Genomic DNA, 18,032 nt, shown 5'->3' on the forward strand with positions numbered 1-18,032 from the left:
TGTCTATGTTTCGTCGCAGAACGCGTAGGACAGGCGGGATCAAAGTAGGCGAACAGCCATCCCCCTTGTTCTCTCTCCAGGAAGTCGAGAAATAGAGGGAAAGTACCTCAAGGGTGCGCGTGCAGACAGAGCCACAGGGTGTCATGAGAAAATGTCAACGAGGAGATTCAAAATGGGGGACGGCGGCGCGACAGCAGGGCTACTGGGCTCGCGCTCCGACATTTGGTTCGTCTGGGGATTACACCTGCTCCTCTTGTTTCCTCCTCCCAGTGACCACAAGGCTTCTCTGTTCCCCTCTTCCGGCACTTCGAACAGAAACCGCTCCACATTGGCCCATATATTTGTATACGTAGACGAACGTCCTCTTCACAAACAACTAGATTTTGACATTTAAACAAACACGCGGTCACGCACGTACATGTCTCTGCATGCCAATGCGTAGATCCAGGACAGTAAAGTACACTGCAGCCCGAGAAGGACGCCTTGTGTGCAAGCATGCGTTGGGTGTGCAAAGCGTGAAGCCTCTGACTTCTTTTGAAGTGTCTTGGCCGGCTTCTGAGCGCTCCGCATGCCCAGAGTAAACGTATGACGTGTCACGATCGCTCTTCTCTTGACGGCATACTCGGTGGTGGTGATCTGGTCTCCTTTTGTCGTATGGGCCACTGAAAAAGCCCCGCGTTGCAACAAAACTTGAGCATCTTCGCCTGCCAAGTTACATTGGCTCTTAGTACACGCATCCACGGCAACCGCGCTGTGTTGACAGGTGGAACTTTTCGTCAGCGTGACGGCACACACACATAAATTGACACAAACAACGGATTTTCGAGGTTTTCGGTCATGTCGACAAGACAGCCTAGATTTGAGAGGTCTTTGCTTTCCAAATGTTTTCATTTCTCCCTGTCACGGCCGTCATGCTGAGGTTTTGATTCAACACGGGGCCGCATCTGAAGATTACTGGAGAATCTGCCTTCACTGAAAACGAAACGAAGAGTCCTGGCACCGGAGCTCCTCTGTGGGCGAAACACTCACCACGGACAAGCAGTAATCTGACGAGGTTAGCAGGCGTTCGGCATTAACTCGTACGGATAATGCCCACGTTGGCTGTGGTGGCGCTCGCTGCCACGAACAGTGAAGTCTGTGGAAACGGGAAGGTCTCATGGCGCGGTATTGATGTTAAAGCATTGGTAGCGTTTATCTGAATGTCGGCTGGTGGCTCATCAGGAGCCAGAAGCGTCAGTGCTATCTCGCGAAGAAACTCTTAGGGATCACTTGAGCAGCAGGAAGGCATTCGTACAATTCCATTTCATGATCTAGACTAGAAGGCAGACTTTATATGCAAGATCACGTACGACTGTTTCCATACTGTCGAACCACGAACCATACATTGGCCATCAGAATCAGCTCTGCAGGCATTCTTCCCTGGAAGCGCTACCGCGACTTTGCGAGGATGTTCTGTGGTAAAGAGTATATATTCGTTGGTCTGTTCACATTTCATTCCGCCTGAGTAAACGTTCTGCACGCTGTTCTGCCAACGCAACGAGCACCGCCGTTCTCGGCTCTGTGCACACGGTTCGACTCCGTTCTGCGGCTGCAGAGGAAGTTTCGGAATCTCAACTACAGTAACTTTGCGCCGAGTCGAAACATCTGGAAGTGTTCTGTGGTCAACTGACAAGCGTGAAACGTGTGGAAAATGCCGGCTCCGAGCCGGCGTCTCTTCGAGTTGTCAAAGCAGGTCAGCAGCTGCCGCCGAAGAAAGCTTCAGGGCCCCGCCGACATCAGTGGATGGCAATTTGAGTTAAGAGAGCCCCGGAAGTGTGTGGCGAGACACCGAGGACGTCTGTCCAGCCTCGAAGCCACGGGGCGACATCTTTCTGCCGAGAAGAATGTTGTTGTCCCCGATCAGCCAGAAATTACCTTGCGAGTTGTCTGGCTGTCTCTGCAGCCTATAATCGAAGCGTCCTTTTTCAGTCGCATTCAGATCCTAGAACGCATGCAAGAAAAAGGAGAGTCGCGCGCACACGACGGCATGCGATGTTGGAAAAAGCAGAGCCCACAAGTGTGGGGGTACGGCCCGTTTGCAGGGAAATATGTGCTGCTCTGATGAGCGGGTCGGAGCGGCCGGCAGCCCCTGAACATGACGCGGTTTGTGTCTGCTCGTTTTTCACGGCGAAGGTCCCTTCAACAGCGGTCAACCGCTAACATTTCTTCTTCTCAGAATAAAGGTCGTGTCGTTTTGAATTTCCAGGTAAGCGAAACAAACCTGTCGACGCCCCCGAGCTACTCGCTCCCAGGATTTCTGGTGCTCCACAGCGCTGCAGAGTGACGCAGAGTTTTGTGGTGGACAAAATCTTATCTTGTGGCGGTTCAGCGCTCTGAACATCCAACAGCAGAAATGACGTTTTCCTGTATTCTGTGTGACGAATTGTCTGTTCTTTCCCCTCTTAGTAACGCCTCTGTAGAACCCACTGCGGGGCGGCGCGTGTATGCGTGGAGGTTGCCTTCTCTGTCCGGCTTTTCGCACGTTTGCTCCTGTGGCATTCCGTTTCCAACATTCGTGTTTGTACTGGGGTCCAGTCATCGGAAATAATCTTGCTCGGTTTCTCGTACTTGCTCGTGGAACTCGTCGCGGTTTCTGGTTGGCCGTTTACCAGTTATCGCGGCGAGCCCACACACACGGTTTCCCGTGACAGGCGGGGTTCTCGTGATCCAAGTTTCCTTTCCGTGCGAGGCTTTGTCAGATCTACGGTTTTACTTTCTCCGCGGTTTCCTCAGTCACACCCTTTCCTGGGGTGTCGACTGTGGGAGGGATGTTTCTGTCGCCACTGCGGGCAGCTGCCCCCCTCCTTCACCCCCACGCTCTGCTAAACGGTTCTTGTTTCACTATTTTCCTTCTCACTGTGCACACCCCTTCCCGTAGTATCGGCGATAGTCTGCTCGTCGTAATGTTTGTAGGAACAAGTTCCGGATTCCAGCTTTTTATGTCAAAAAACTTGTCTTCTGTCTGTCTTGCGACAGACTCGGATTTCTGGGGTGTTGTCGGCTCAACTGAGTCACTGTGATGAGGGAGCTTCGTAGACTGTATGGTTACATGTTCCGAAAGGACCGCCAGTTCTTCGAGATTGCGCGTTTCTTGATCCGTGTCATTTCGCGAGTGCCTGTGCCCTCGTACGGTTTTCAGCATGTTTCCTTGTGCTTCGTCCCTGTTTGCAGATTCACCATGGCACCTAAGGAGAAGAAGACTAAAGAGCAGATCGCGGCGGCCGCCGCGGCTGGCAGCCGAAAGAACAAGAAGGTACGAATCCACCGTTCGCTTGAAGCCGCTCCGAACGTCGACAGTCGCACAAGCTCTTCTTTCTGTGGTTCACTGTGTTTCCTCTCTTGTTAAATTTGCGTTGTCGCTCGCGCGTCATTTTGTTGTCTGCGAGTGTCTTCCCCGATGTGCGTGTCCTGCGAGCTTCTCGCACATGTTCCGGTGTATATACGCCTCGACGCTCCCTCTGTTTCCACGGGCTTGTACACACGTCTGGTACCGCGCCTATGCGTTCTTGCGTCTCCTTCGGTGGACAGAACAGCCGTTTCCAAAGATCGGAGTGGAGAGCTCAGGATGACTTTCAATGATAGGTCCGACCTTCTTCTGTCTCTCGTGGGACTGGGAAGCGTTTGAGGACATCTTTGCTGACAATCCGACGCTGACGATGCTCTCCTTTCCTTCGCTCGCGTGTGGGGCTTTTTCTCGTGTAGTCAAGCGTTTTCGTCTCGTTCGTCGTCGTGGAACCTGCACACTTGTCAGTGCATGCACTGTGCGAGTTCTCCCGCCCGCGTTCCTCTGCAGAAATGGTCCAAGGGCAAGAGCAAGGACAAGCTCAACCACTCCGTTCTCTTCGACAAGGCAACCTACGACAAGCTGCTTGCCGACATCCCCAAGGCTCGTCTGATCACCCCGCACACTGTCTGCGAAAGACTGAAGGTGAATGCGTCGCTGGCGCGTCAGGCCATCCGCTACCTCAAGGACCAAGGCCTGATCAAGATTGTCGGCGAGCACCACCACTCCCAGTACATCTACACCAGAAACACCAGTGCCTAAAAGTCGACGTTTCCTCGCGGGAGCAACTCCTGTGCGACTTGCCGCGGCGATTCCTCGACTCTCGCTGGTTTCGTCCTGTACATACACGTATGCATGCAGCTGTGGGTTTAAGTGTGGATGTGCGGCTGCGGGGCGAACAGGGGAGCAGAGTATGAGCAGACACTCAGACAATTGGGCGAGGTACCGCGGGTCGTCCTTGCTGGCGAGTCTTCCGCATGTCTCCGAAAACTAACTTTTGTTCAAGTCTTTTTCGAGTACACACACGAGAGTTGTGACTCTTCCTCGGTCGCAGGCGAATAGGTGAGAATGTGCGGAACACCAGAGTTCTTTGAGTAGGACAGGCCGCACACTGGAGACACTGACACACACTGAGCGAACACTGCACGAATAAAACCGTTTTCAGTTTCTAGTCGAATGCGAGGCATTGGCTGTGAAAGGCGAAGAACGCGCAAGCCGCTGGTACCTGCCGTCTGACATTCGTGGTTTCCGTGGTTTCCTCTGTTACGTGAACATGCACAGACTGATGGATTCAAAGCCATGCGTGTATGCGTGTTCGTACGTGGAAATGAATCGTCTTTGTTCATATCTGCATGCGTGGGCAACCTGGTGGAGATGTAGCCCCGGAAGTCATTGAGCAACGAAAGGGTGATGACAAATTTGCATTTCTGATAGCAGAGCGAAGATGCCGTTTTGGTATCTTCTTCTTCTGCGCTCCTCTGATTATTTTCTCTTTCTGTCATAGTTACTCTGACCTTCGTTGCCAATGTGGTAATTCCTCAGCTTACCGACTTCCAGTTCCTCTAATGATGTGGATGTGAATGCTTCATGCCCCCTATGGTGTTCACCAGAAATGCATCTGCATGATGCAGGTGCATATTATCCTGTTCACCTGTGGACGGGTTTGTGGTGGAACTGCATTTATGCCTGGAGCCTGTATGCATTCACGTGGACGTTGAGAATTTGTGTATGCTTGGTGCATTGCCACTTCCATTTGAGTATATATATATATATGTATATGTAGTTCAGTTCTTTGCGAAGAGGCGAGCCAGAGTGATGACCTTTGATGACGAGCATGAATCTTGCGACTGTAGACAGTTCCTGTCTCACGTCGCTTTTTCCGTGATTCAATTGAGGCATTTGTCTGACGCTCACTTACTACGCAGAACACAGGTTCTAAGGGACTCTCCGCAGTCCCCGTCTCCGTGCAATACGTGCTACGCGTTTTTCGCTCGGTATCGTGTTATGTTTCGCGTTTCGTCCGGTTCCATTGTTTTGTTTTCCACTTCTGTTGGCGCCCAGCTGATGACATTCAACCCAAGCGCATGTATTGGTGGAGGCGTTGGCGTACGCCTGCGTCCCTGACATTACTCAAGAAATAATCTATCCCTGATTCGGCGCACATGTGTGAAAGCAGTGATTTCGATTGTCTTGTTTCAGTGATTGGTTTGGATTTGCGGAAGATGAGGGTTTCTTCTGCTTATCAGTCCGTAAAACAGTTATTCCTGATCAGTTGAGGTGTTGCACGTGTATTTTCATTGCGGAATTTGTTTGTGAGGAAATGCCTAATTACCATTGTTGGAGATGCATCGCACCAGTGACAAATAGCGCACAAACCACCAATGGTTTGTGTTGAGATCTCGTTCAAACAATTGTAAACACAAGGCGAAAACGTAGTTGCGAGCCAGAGTGATGACCTTTGATGACGAGCATGAATCTTGCGACTGTAGACAGTTCCTGTCTCACGTCGCTTTTTCCGTGATTCAATTGAGGCATTTGTCTGACGCTCACTTACTACGCAGAACACAGGTTCTAAGGGACTCTCCGCAGTCCCCGTCTCCGTGCAATACGTGCTACGCGTTTTTCGCTCGGTATCGTGTTATGTTTCGCGTTTCGTCCGGTTCCATTGTTTTGTTTTCCACTTCTGTTGGCGCCCAGCTGATGACATTCAACCCAAGCGCATGTATTGGTGGAGGCATTGGCGTACGCCTGCGTCCCTGACATTACTCAAGAAATAATCTATCCCTGATTCGGCGCCTGCATGCAGGATATTTATTTTTGTGCTGCTATGTTACTGTGAATAGTGCTCGTGGCCTGCCACAAAGGAGTTCCTCTGAAAAAGCGACGAGACATCACTTAGTTTTTCTTCTGGTCGGATGAATGTCGCTCCACGCGTTTATGTGTTTAGTGGGGGTTTGTCGAATGTGAAAAAGGTGAATGCATGGTACCTACGAGAACTGCGCTGCCGTAAGACGGGAAATCGCACGTTAGGATATGCGGTGCGGATAGAGCGTAGCTCAGGAGGCATGCTGTTGGAAGCTTAGTGATGCACGAAAGAGACGTGACAAGCTTTGTGAATCATGGTAGAAAGGTTTACGGAAGCCAGAACAGGAGAATTACTGTTTTAGTCCCCGGAGCGGATTCGATTGCGGAACCGGGTTTTTGCTTCGGTTCGCAGGTCCAGATCAGTCCTCCGTGGCTGGTCCGAGGAAAGCGAGAGACCGTGGGAGTTTCGGAGTTCGTCTGTTTTCGATGAATTCTAGCATGTGGAACGGAAATGTAGGAGTGAAATTCTCCGTCTGTAGAGATAACCGGGGAGAGGACCGTTGCAATTTCGAAAGGTGCCGGCGGACACTGATAGCAGCAACACGAGAAAGTGTTACAGGGCCGCAGAAATAAGATGAAGTGTGGACGATTTTCACGTTGATAAGAGAGTGTCCGAATGTAACCAACGCTGCACTTTCCTCAAGACTGCACAATTGACAAGTTGATTGTGGCGAGATCGCTTGCACTCTGTACACTGCACCGGGAGGCTGGTTTTTCATTTCTTGACAGTCGACACGGTGAAATGTGTTTTTATGTACGCAACTTTGTAATGAGAGCTTTCTCGCTCCTGACGCGGGGGGCGAGGCAGCATTGTTGATTTCGGTTCTCATGAAAGTTGATCAGAGGTGGCAGTGGGTGCACTACCGGTTTAGATCGTCGTTGTTTTTTGGCGGACGTTTCAGAACTGTGCAAGCGTTACGGGTGAAGTCATGGCAATTTTTATGGTTTGAGACGTTTCAGATGTGGCGCGACGACGTCGAAACTGAGAGGCACTGGTACTCTTCAGAGAGAGATGTCTCTGTGCAACCGTTGGATTTCTACAAAATTGTTAAAAGGAGAGGCGGCAGCAAAGGAAATCGAAGAAAGAAGTCAAAGGAGTGAATCGAGTTTTACCTTTGGTTGCATGAATCAGTAATCTTGAAAAACCTCCTGTTCACCTCGTCTGTAACAGGTGTCGAATTTAGCAACACGTAATCAGAGACTCTTCCCGTTAAACTGAAAAAAGTAGTGTGGAAATGATGAAGCCTCCGCTTCTTCTTTCTCCTTAAACACATGCTGGAGAGGCAAACCGAGCCACGATGCCTTCGATGTGATTGCCGAAGCTGCCTCTGCATTCTTCTCTGGATCTCTCCGTGAAACAACACAGCGTAGTCAATTTTACCAGGCGAACTCTTCGAGCTGCAGCAAGCGCTGCTCCCTTTCGCTCTCAGATACTTTTCTATATATTTCATAAATGGAGTCATATTCACTGTCCTAGGTGCCACCGTGTCAATGTGCATTTGACTTGGGTTTTACCAATATGGGCCCCTACGGAACGAGCCGGTTCAAATATACCCACCAACGCTATTCTTTCTTACCGTAAAGCGAGAATCCACAAGAATTCTCACACGGCTTCTTCCTTGTAGCTTTGAACGGCAGAGATGGTACCTTGTTCACAATTTTAAATGGAGGAGAGGGAACACACTGTCCGCAGACGTTCTTAATTCAGCTCACATCGTGCATCTGACAGCGAACTACGGTTTTGAACGGGGTCCTGTTCGATTACACGCAAGTAGTGAGCCGGCACAGAGGTACTGATACAGTCCGAGGACTCGAGTTTCAACATTATCTGACGTACCATTTTCCATTCTATATTGGCGGGCGGTTACAGGTCCGGCTCGTTCAAACACACACCTGTATTGGAAGGTAGACACAGAGAAACTGGATTGAAGAACAGAGAGAGTTCTGAGCTGAATAGACAGATAATACCAACGTTTGTGTGCGTGTCTGCTCCTGACTTTCTCCTTGCTGTGTCTTCGAGTCCTTTTTTTTCTTGTGTCTTCACAGTCCATTGTTATGCCCTCCTCTCCGTGGCTGCATGCATGCCGCTCTTTTTTTAAAGGCCATCTTTGCTCGCGATCTCTCTCCGGGGCTTCAATGCAAAGGAATCTCGTTCTGCCTTCCGTCCTCTCCACTTCTTCTTTCGGATCCCTTCTTTCGTTCTTTCCTTTTGCCTGGGCTCTCGTCCCTCCCCGCTGCGCGTGTGCTTGCCTGAGACACTTTTTCTCGGGTGAAAGCAGGCGTAGGACCCGACGGCGATCGAAGCCACGGGGAAATCGACGGTTGCTTCTCTTTCGGGGAAAAAGTTGCTGCTTCCTCCCCGGCTCTCCTTTCGTTTTGTTTCAGACACAAGGTATACGCCTGTTCTGCCGTCTCTGTACTCTCCTCGCCGTTCTTCCCTCTTCCTCGCGAGAGACTGGACTGAAAGAACCGGAAAAAAGGGACAAAGAACCAGAGGAACGGACAGTTACAAGAAAGAGTGTGACAGAGTGCGAGGGGGTGAGAGACGGAAGCCCGGGTGAGCGACAAGAGAAACACCGTCAGCATATGAACGCGCGTCGGCGGTGGAAAAAGTGGAATTGACTCTTCGCTTTCGTGTGAGGAAGCGTTTGTCTGTGGTGAAGAGTTGGACTTTTCTACTTGAGATGCCGGGAACCAATCCCAAAACGTAAAAGACGTCGACACCATGAGAAGGCCTTGCTGCCCATCTCTGCGGCGCATCGCGCCTCGGCCTCCGTCTCCTTCCTCCTATTCTCTTTCTTCGCCAGTCGGCTCTTCCTCTGTTTTTTCTCTGCCTGTCTCCCCCCGGTTTTCCTGTCTCTTCTCTCCCTCTGTCTGTTCTCCTTCCTCGTCTGTGTCTCCCGATGTCACCCGTTGGTTGTGGTCTTCTTCGACTTCGCGGACCTTCTCTTCTTCTTCTTCGGTCAGCTTCTTGCGCAGAGCGTTAAGGCGCTTTGTGCTTCACTTCTCTCCGCCGGCTGCCTCGCCATTTCCTCAACCTTCACTCGCCGAGAAACGCCGCTTTCTGCGCTACCGGCTTCTCCAGTATCAGCAGCATGCGAAGCAGCAGAAGATCTCTTGGACGCCCTTCGAAGGCCACAGATCCAAGGGAGACAGGAACGCGAGGACTCGCCGAGTGCGGGGCGAGGAGGCAGAGGCAGAGGCAGAGCCGAGACAGACAGAGGCCGCAAAAGACGCGACGCTCCGCGAGAACGTGAAGGAAAACAGCGAACCGCTCTCTCGCTCTTTGCGAGGACGAAACGGGAGCGGAAGCCCCAGCGGTCTCCCTTCTTCCTCGTCTTTCGCTGCCTCCTTCTCTGCCTCCTTCTCTTCGTCTTTCGTCGACCCTCGGTGGAGGGATCCTGCCCTGTGGCCTGCCCGGCGCCTTCTCCCGCCCCCACCGCCTCCCCCCGAGTACGTTTTCGCTAAAAGTGAGACGCACACGGAAGGCCGAGTGGAGGCCGAGCGCGGAGACAAAGGAGGCGGACGAGGTCAGGAGACTGGACGCGACAGAGAAGAAAAGACGGAGTCTGCTCTCCCGCTTCGCGTGCATGCAGTCGGCCACGGGACGTTCCTTCTCCAGTGTGGAGGCATCAACGTGCTCACAGATCCCTTCTTCGCCGCCAAGGCTGGACCCTTTGGCGTCCTCGGGTGTAAGTGAGAGACACAGGAGACATGAGAGAAGGAAAGCGAAGCGGAGGGCAGAACAGCGGAGAAGCGAACTCTTTCTTCGGAGGTCGCTTTGACCTTCGGCTTGGCCGACCGACACAAAATGCGCATCCTCAACTGCGTAACTCGAACCTCGCGACACAGCGAACGCAGCGAACGGCTGCAAATGTATCTGGAGGTCTCCACCTACCGTTTGTTGTCTTTCATATAGAAATACACAACCACACAAAGATCTCCACACCGTACACGTGCATACATATATATATATATATATATGTATATATATGTGTGTACATATGATTTTATGTGAGTGCTCATGCGCATATAGAACAGGGCACTGTGGATGTGCGTTTGTGAGCTCTTTGCTTTCATGCGACTTTCTATCACGCATATGCAGGCGCAAAAGTCGCTGTTTGGCTCCATGTGCGGTTCGGTGCATGTCGTGAAGGCGTTCTGGCAGGCCATCTAGGGGTTGTGGGGTTGATTTACCTTTTGTTTTTTTTCGTTGTTTTCTCTGTTCAGTGCCACGGGTGAGTCAGCCTGGGATTTCTCTGGAGTCTCTGCCGCCGATCGACGTCGTTCTGCTCTCGTCGGTTCGCTTCGACGCCTACGATCATGCCGCTCTGCGTTTTCTCGCGAAGCGCGACGGTTCGACTTTCTTCGTCCCGAACGGCGTGCTAGCGCGCAGGTACCTCTCGCCGCGGGTCTTCGGCAGCGTGTACCCGATGAACTGGGGGGACCGCGTCAAGTTCGATGAGAACTTCCTGGTCTTCTTCTGCCCCGCAGTCCACGCTGCAGTCGGACGCTACGGCGTCGACTGGAACGTCCCCGGCTGGGGCAGCTTCGCTGTGCAGTGGTGCGCGAAGGAGCGGCGCGGCGCACTCGTCCCCTCCACAAAGAGTGTGTTCTTCGGCGGTCGATCGGCTTATAGTCGGAAAATGTTCGACTTGATCCGTGAAGGCACCCGGAGAGACCGCGAGACGCTCAGGCAGGAGATGGAGACGGAGGCCGCGTTTCAGCGAGAGATGGAGAGAGAGCGAAGAAGACGACGGGGAGAAGAGGCGGTCGAAGAGGAGCTGGTGGAAGAGGCGGCAGAGACGGAGGTCGGACAAAGGAAAGGGGGAGGAGGTGAAGAAGGGGGTGACAGGTTCGTCTTTGATCTCGCGATTCTTCCAGTGGGCGGATACGAGCCAAGGGAGTACATGCGCCGCTACCAAATGTCGCCCGAAGAAGCCGTCGAAGTAAGTGGGTGAAAGTAGGATTTTATGGTGCCCCGGCCAGCTGGAATTCCTTTTGCGTTTTCTTCGGTGTCTTTCGCAGTCGAGAGACTTGGTGTTATTTGGGGGTCTGCTCCCCGGCTCTTCTTTTCCAGTGCCTCTGTCCTCATTCGTTCGTTTCTTCTCCCGCGCATGTTCTTTCATCCGCGCCTCGTCTGCCCAGTCGCTGCCGAGTGACAGCTCTTTCGTTTCCACATGGCAGCCGATTTCGAGTACACCAGGAGGCATGCCTCCATCTGCAGCAGCTGGATGTTGTGGACGCGCTTCTGTTTGTCTTGAGGCGTGTAGATGCTGCAACGTACACAGTAATATACATGCACGCATGCATGTATATTACGTCGAGCTGCATGAAGAAGCACGCACTGTGCACGTAGCGATCCGGTGTGAAATGTTGTATGCACTTCACTTCATGTTTGAATGTGAGCATTTGATTTTGCGTGTCTCTGCGTTGCTTGTAGGCTCATCTTCGCCTCGAGTCCAAGCTGTCTTTGCCTTCTCACTTCGACGTCCTCCCTGTCGGGAGCGAGGCTTTCCGCGAGGCGCCGTCGCGCCTCATCGCTGCTTGCAACGCGAAAGGTGTTCCCGTTGGAGGTTTCACCGAGCACTCCGACTTCGATTTTTCTTTTAAAGGTTCCCAGAAGACCGACGCAGGAAACGGAGCAGGCACTGCGGCACAGAAGGCGACAGGATATGATAAGTCTAGCGGAGAGCAGGGGGGATTCCATATCCTCGAACCAGGCGCACACTTCTGGGTTCTGTGAGGTGCAAGTCCAACAGTCGTTTGGAGACCGACTCTGTTCAAATGAAGTGAGGGAAAAGCAACTGCGTCCCTAGCGGAGTGCAGAAGGGAAGCTGCATGCGGTATTCCGGCGGGTATACGCGGCCGTACACCTGAGACACTGAGGGCGCAACGGAAATACAAAGAGGACGCACAGAGCAGGCATGATCCGTCTTCGCTACACAATTGACGAAATGAGGACAGAGGCGAACTCGATTTTCCAGACGAGGCGTAATGTGTAGTACAGTTCCGGCAGTCCGGCGACGGCCATTGGGCCAGCCTCTTGTAGGTTTGTATGCGTAGGCCGTCTGGATCGGCAAAATATAAAAACGACCCTATGGTTTTCGCTCTTGGTTTGTATGGTCGTTGTTGGTCTCCTGTTTCAATCTGGAGCTATGTGAGTGACCATTCGGAGCCGAAGGATTTTTCCGGAGCATCGAGCAGTAGTATCGCGCCAGCGAATAGGTTTCCCAACATGGGAGTGTTGTCGTTTCTCTTTCATTTGAAAGAAGCGTGGTAACAAATGTGTAATCTTTACCTGTTTGAACCCAAGGAGACTCACAACTATCCACCTGGCGGTGGCAAGCTTCGGCAGAAATCAACCAGCATAGGCAAACGGGATTGCATCGAATGATGCAAAAACACCCGAAAACATAGAACACTTCACGCAGCAAGGACTGGCATGTGTGCCCGTTCCGCCGGTCCTGAAGTTTGTTTCGTCTTGTTAAAAATGCGTAGTCCTCTGTAGGACTGTGTGCCGCAAGAGCGGCCTTTCTCCCCATTGGATCCAGAGCTTTTTGTTTAGAATCGTTGTGACTATCTCCCTGACAAACTGGAGCGACCACCGGCTGTAGAGCAGGCTCCGAAAGTCATTCACGAGGCTGCGAATCCCGTGGAGTGATGCAAAAACACGCCGAATGTGTCGGTCAGAGTTTTCCACTTCATGGTTCATCCGCAAGAGAAGTAACAAGGTAGGAACCGCGCCTATCAAACCCAACGATTTGCAAGGAAACGCGATTGCTTTCTCTGTTTTAGAGTGTCCGGCTTGTCACGCGGGAATGCAGTGTCAGTGCTACCTGCGAGAGGTCTGCATGACGAAACACGCCCTAAACTCCATAACGAGGAAGAACCGCGAACCATCTTGTTATCGCCATATCCGTCTTACGAAGCGATTCGGGGGGCTTGAGATTTGAATGGGGTTCTCTCTAACACAGAACCACCGGTACTTCCTAGCTGCAGTTCCCTCTCCGGATCCCTCGTCCTTTTCGTAGGCAACTTTGGCCTTTCCACTCTTGTCACTGTCAATTCTTCGCAGTGGCTATCAGACTGCGAAACATGCTGATTGCCCTTTGCCAGATATACAGCAGCGATCTTTTTCAGAAACTCCCACGAATTCTCTCGGTTTCATCTGCATTTTCCCACGCGTCAGGTCAACACCTTTCGTACGTAACAGCTCCTGATACCCAGTTGCAATCCTGTGGTGCCTACATTGAAAAGGGATTCTTTACGTTTTTCCCTTTCTCTGGGTTCCTGCAGTCGCCTTCGAACGGAAGCCTGCCGTTACAGTGACCATTTGTTTCTGACCGAACAACGTTCACTGTGATGAGGGTACGATCTGGTGTGCTTGTCCACATTGAGTCGGAAGGCTCGCTCGCGTCTTCGTTGTGTCTCTCGCGTCCAAACGTAGAGCCTTCGAGTGTGAGTAGACATAGGGTCTCTTCCAGTAAGGGAGTGTCTCAGATGAGGCCGTCTAAGCCGTTGCTAAAGCGGTAACACAACACACAAACCCCGAGAGATCGTCTTCCCCCGACCTCGCTCTGCGAGCGCTCCCCCTCTGAGTAAACAAGGGAACAAGATCAAGCAACGGGCATCGTTTCCCGGTTTTTTCTTGCGTATCTGCTTGGATTTCCCGTCAAACCTGGCATCCTAACACCAACAGAGCTCCCCGAGGTGTCATGTCACTCGAAATACGTTTGCACAGAGTCGCGCGCTGCCTTAATTGTTCAGTCGTTTCTGCCCGCCCTGTCGATGCCCGCGCCGACTTCGCTGGCTCCTGTCACCGCGAGTTGCTCTGCAAGTGCCACCCTCTGTTCATTTTCGGCTATTCCCTTCCCGGTTATTCCCGAGGATCACGCGGCGGTAAGAGAAACGACATGACCGCTCTTGAGAGCGAAAGCTCGACTTGCTTTTTGTGTGGCTGGCAGGTGACGGACGAACACAACACAGGAATGTGACCCGGCACTGGCTAGCTGTGCACTGATCGCGCCCGTCTGTGTGAAGGGAGGCACCACCCGCCGGCTCGCAGCACGGAAGCTGATGGTTGAGGGCCGGCTGTGGAACTTGAGCAACGGTCGGATTCCTCTCTGAGACGGCTGTTTCCTTTTTCATTCGCTTTTGCACCATTCATTCCCTTTGGCAACTTTGTTGTTCGCGTTTTGTGTGGTTCGTACCCCCGAGAGACACGTTCCGGCTTCTGCAGCGCGCACCCCCGTTGGCTTGTTCGTTTTCGCCTGCATTTCTCTGCAGGCAAACTTGAAGGTAAACTCTTGTACGACTTGTGCTTTTGCCCGCCAGCAGCATTGTCCGACACGGTGGTTTCCGGGAAAATTCCGCGAGCCTCTCCACTCGGCAAGTCTTTGAGCAAGCGCAGTGTGTGTCTGCTGGGCTCACGTCGTTCGCGTCCGCACCCCCTTCTTCCCCTTGGACGTGCTTCTTTTTTCCTTTCCTCTAACGCCTTTTCTTTCGTGTCTTCTCTCGTCTTCTCGCGATACACCACGGCCGCATCGCCCCCTTTGCTGTCCGAGTGTCTACCGCAGCAAGAATTCCCGCGTGTCTCCCGTTACGTTCAGCGTTCTTCCTCAACGTTTAGAAACTTCTTCATTCCCCGCTCTTTCCAAGATGGCATCCGAGACGCCCGCCGCCCCCGTCCTCGGAGAGGAACAGCAGGTGCCCGCCACCCAAGAAAGCGCCTCTGCCGCGCCACACGTGGAAGGCCAGGAGGCCGCTGCGCCGGTGGCTCAGGAAACCGTCATGCAGGCAGGTTCTCCCTACCGCGTTGTCGGAACTGGCGAGCTCTCCGACCCGACAGCTGTCCAGGTTGCTGCAGTTAAGCAGCAACAGGCTATGTACACCGGATTCGGCCTCCCGTATGCCCTCAACTCCCCCTCTGCCATGGTGAGAAGTCACGAGAAACGCCTGCAGAGATGCGCGGCAGATGCTGGCGTATGCGAAAAACGGGGAACGCAGAGTCGAGTCACCGGACTTCCAAGCAGCACTACGGTGATAGCAGCGGCTCGCGTGTGTGTGTGTGTTGGATACCCTGCGCTGTGTGGCCTGTGCTAAGGGTCAACGAGGAAACAGGGAACAAGCATGAGAGGTGACAGGAGAGCTGAGAGGGGAAGTGCAGCCTATTTCTGGACGAGGTGTGACGGTCTGTGAATCGTTCAGGAGGGGAAGAGGCCGGGGGGTGCGGTTCCGGTTTGGAGGGGGAAACGCTGAAATGCTCGGACGATGAAAGGGGTGAAGAAGCACAACCGAACAAGTGAGAGAGGGGGAACAGAAGATGAAGAAAGAACAGAACAGTTTCTTGAGTCGTTGGCGACGTGCAAAAGCGTGCTCTGCGGTTCCCGATTTCCTAAACTTCCTTGTAAAAAAAGGAGCCCCACGGGGAAGGGACTGGGGAGAGAACTCAGGTGTGTTCTTGCTGGTGCCTGAATGATACGCTGCGGCAACAGAGAAGAGGAGAATCGATAACAGAGACGAGAACCAGCTAGTGTCAACAACACAGGGAGAATACGATGAAAATGGAACTCTACAGGGGAGGGTAATGGGCGCGTTTGAAGGGGAGTCCCTGTGCGACCGTAGAAGTACGAGAGATATGATAGCTAAGCGCGGGCGTCCCTGTTTCCCAGGGAGTCTCTGTGCGTCTGTCACTGTTTTCTCGGCTCGACGCGCGCATCTTTGCAGCACAGCTGAACTTTGCGTGCAGAGAGTGGGGGAGACAGAGGTTGTATTTTCGTTCTTCCTGTCACACAACGCCTCTGCACAAAACCGAAGTGACTTTTCTTTACGCACCTCAGCCTCTTACTTAGCGGTACCAATTAAGACGTTGGAGAAAGGCTTGGGGTGAGTGTAGCAAAAGGCATCTAGAAACATTTTCGGCTCTGATTTCTTCCCTATTTCCCCTGGCAATGCAGGCAGTGACTCCTGGAATGGCTCCGCGCATAAGCCACCCTCAAACGCCTCTGTACCAGTACCCAGGCGCGCCGGGCGCCATTCCTTTGACAACTTCTTTCTACAATGGCCCTACCAGCGTCAGCGGCCCTTGCTACTACGATCCCTACGGCATGCTCAACCCCGCTGCGTGCTTTGCGCCTGTGCCTCTCTCCGACACTGACCCGTCTGCGGCTGCCAAGAAGATCTCCAAGAGCTCCAAGTCACGGGGATTCTGCTGCTAAGTGCAAAGGGCATGCGTGCGACGCCGCTGCTCTCCCCAGTTCCTTCGACGTGCTTTCTTCGGTGTCTTTCTCCCTCGCTCTGGCTGCTTGCTCTCCATGAACTGCAGGGGCACTCGCGGGAAGCAGCGTGCGTCTCAGGCCTTTCGCGTGCATGCAGGCGCTCCACAGGCAGTTTGGAACCAAGGGCTGTGTGGGGGCGGGAAGGCGGAGACTGCGCTTTGTAGGGTGACCATCAGAACCGAGACAGGACCAAAACGCACCTTTGGAAAAGGTTCTCACTCGTGCACGAGTTGAGGGAAACGTTTTATCTGTCTTGCTGTGTCTCAGTATGTCGACTCGAACTTTTGCGAGGCCACCGCAACCATGTGGGAAGCGTAGGTAGCCGAGATAGCGGACGCACAGTCGTCTCTGTGGACCATGTGCCCTTTGTCGAATCTGTGTGCATGCATCTGTGTATCGACCTCAACAGCGCGGGAAGATTCAACTCTCACAGTCCAGCGATATGCAGGATAGGTACCCTGCGACACAGGTGCTCCTGACGCCGAATTCTGGCAAAAGAACCTCTAAGCGAACGGCAGGCTGTCTTCTAGAAGCCAGGAGAAACCGCGCCGTTCCTGCGGAGAGCCTTGTCTGTCGCTAGAGCTCAGTAATCGAATGTCTGCTGCCTTTTTCAACAACCCTCCGAAGGCACAGAAAAGGCAGCTGCGAAAACTCGTAGAGAGCAGCTGTGTAGGAGAAGACTGTCTCGTGTCGTTTACCGTTGTTGACCCCCCAGGAACGACAGAGAGGAAAAGAAAAAAAGAGACAGAAGACGACCTGTCACAGACGAGGTAAAGGGGGCAGAGACACTGGTGACGAGACGCTTGTCGAGGCAACGTAGAGCAGAGAAAATGCCGGTGACATTCCTCGTAGAAAAATGAAAACGCTCGGAAACGGAACAGTGCCTACGATGAGTGTGCGTTTCTGAGAAGCGAAGAAGCGACCGTGTTTCTGTTTCTTTTTCGCCGAACAAAAGACTTCAAAAAGTTTGGAGGCAACAGAACGCCCCGTCATGCCGCGGGCAGATATACCCTTAAAGGCGTCAGCACAACATGATCTTGTCCAGCCAAGAACAGACATTAGCGCGCAATGTAACTTCCGAAAACGTCTTCCCCCTCGAGTCACCCCAAGCGCGCACGGAAGTTCTCTCTGCAACAACTATTCCAATGGGCTACGTTAGATCCTTGCGAAGAAAATCTTTTAGTGGCGCCGTGGGTACGCTTCCGACCCACGGTGAAGCCTTCCGCCTGATGAGTTCGCGAAAGTGCAGAATTTTTTTCTCAACCTATGCAGGCAGGAAGTCCTTCCCTTCTCTACAACCTTCAGAGAATCCTCAACTCTCAGACAAATGCCGCTAACGCTCTCCAACGTTGCTCCAACACTCACTCTTTGAAAACATAGGTAAAGGATGCAGTACATATATATATATATGTATATATATATATATATACATCTGTAGATATGTATATATAATACGTATATGCGTACATACATGCGCACGCATGGGCAGTTCTCCATCTGCACTTAATGGGCGTGGAGCGTCTGGTACAGAGACTTGTGGTTCCGTTTCCCTCTGGATCGAACAG

At 52.5% G+C, this 18,032-nt stretch overlaps 3 protein-coding genes across 3 annotated transcripts; all 3 read left to right on the forward strand.

The window, feature by feature from the left end:
- Nucleotides 1–2,227: 2,227 nt before the first annotated feature.
- RPS25 (ribosomal protein RPS25) lies at nt 2,228–4,084 on the forward strand (the record flags this gene model as incomplete). Its single annotated transcript, XM_002367974.2, has 2 exons — nt 2,228–3,292; nt 3,833–4,084. Exons 1-2 carry the CDS (start codon nt 3,059–3,061, stop codon nt 4,082–4,084), a joined length of 486 nt encoding a protein of 161 aa, XP_002368015.2. The 5' UTR covers nt 2,228–3,058.
- A 4,828-nt stretch (nt 4,085–8,912) lies between these two features.
- TGME49_231150 (hypothetical protein) lies at nt 8,913–11,933 on the forward strand (the record flags this gene model as incomplete). The annotated part of the gene is made up of 3 exons (XM_002367975.1): nt 8,913–9,879; nt 10,418–11,136; nt 11,631–11,933. The coding sequence occupies 3 exons, from the start codon at nt 8,913–8,915 to the stop codon at nt 11,931–11,933; spliced, it is 1,989 nt and encodes a 662-aa protein (XP_002368016.1).
- A 2,403-nt stretch (nt 11,934–14,336) lies between these two features.
- On the forward strand, nt 14,337–16,904 carry TGME49_231160 (hypothetical protein). Its single transcript, XM_018780288.1, has 3 exons — nt 14,337–14,488; nt 14,800–15,124; nt 16,147–16,904. Exons 2-3 carry the CDS (start codon nt 14,849–14,851, stop codon nt 16,405–16,407), a joined length of 537 nt encoding a protein of 178 aa, XP_018636854.1. The 5' UTR covers nt 14,337–14,488; nt 14,800–14,848; the 3' UTR covers nt 16,408–16,904.
- Nucleotides 16,905–18,032: the final 1,128 nt, after the last annotated feature.

The sequence above is a fragment of the Toxoplasma gondii genome, chromosome VIII (assembly GCF_000006565.2).
Source record: "Toxoplasma gondii ME49 chromosome VIII, whole genome shotgun sequence".
In the NCBI taxonomy this organism is placed as follows: Eukaryota; Apicomplexa; class Conoidasida; order Eucoccidiorida; family Sarcocystidae; genus Toxoplasma; species Toxoplasma gondii.

What these genes read in the sequence shown, in the direction of transcription:
- TGME49_231160 (XM_018780288.1), top strand. Translation starts at nt 14,849, where the DNA reads ATGGCATCCGAGACGCCCGCCGCCCCCGTCCTCGGAGAGGAACAGCAG. An exon ending in TCAACTCCCCCTCTGCCATG is followed by an intron (nt 15,125 to 16,146) that starts GTGAGAAGTCAC and finishes CTGGCAATGCAG; the next exon opens with GCAGTGACTCCTGGAATGGC.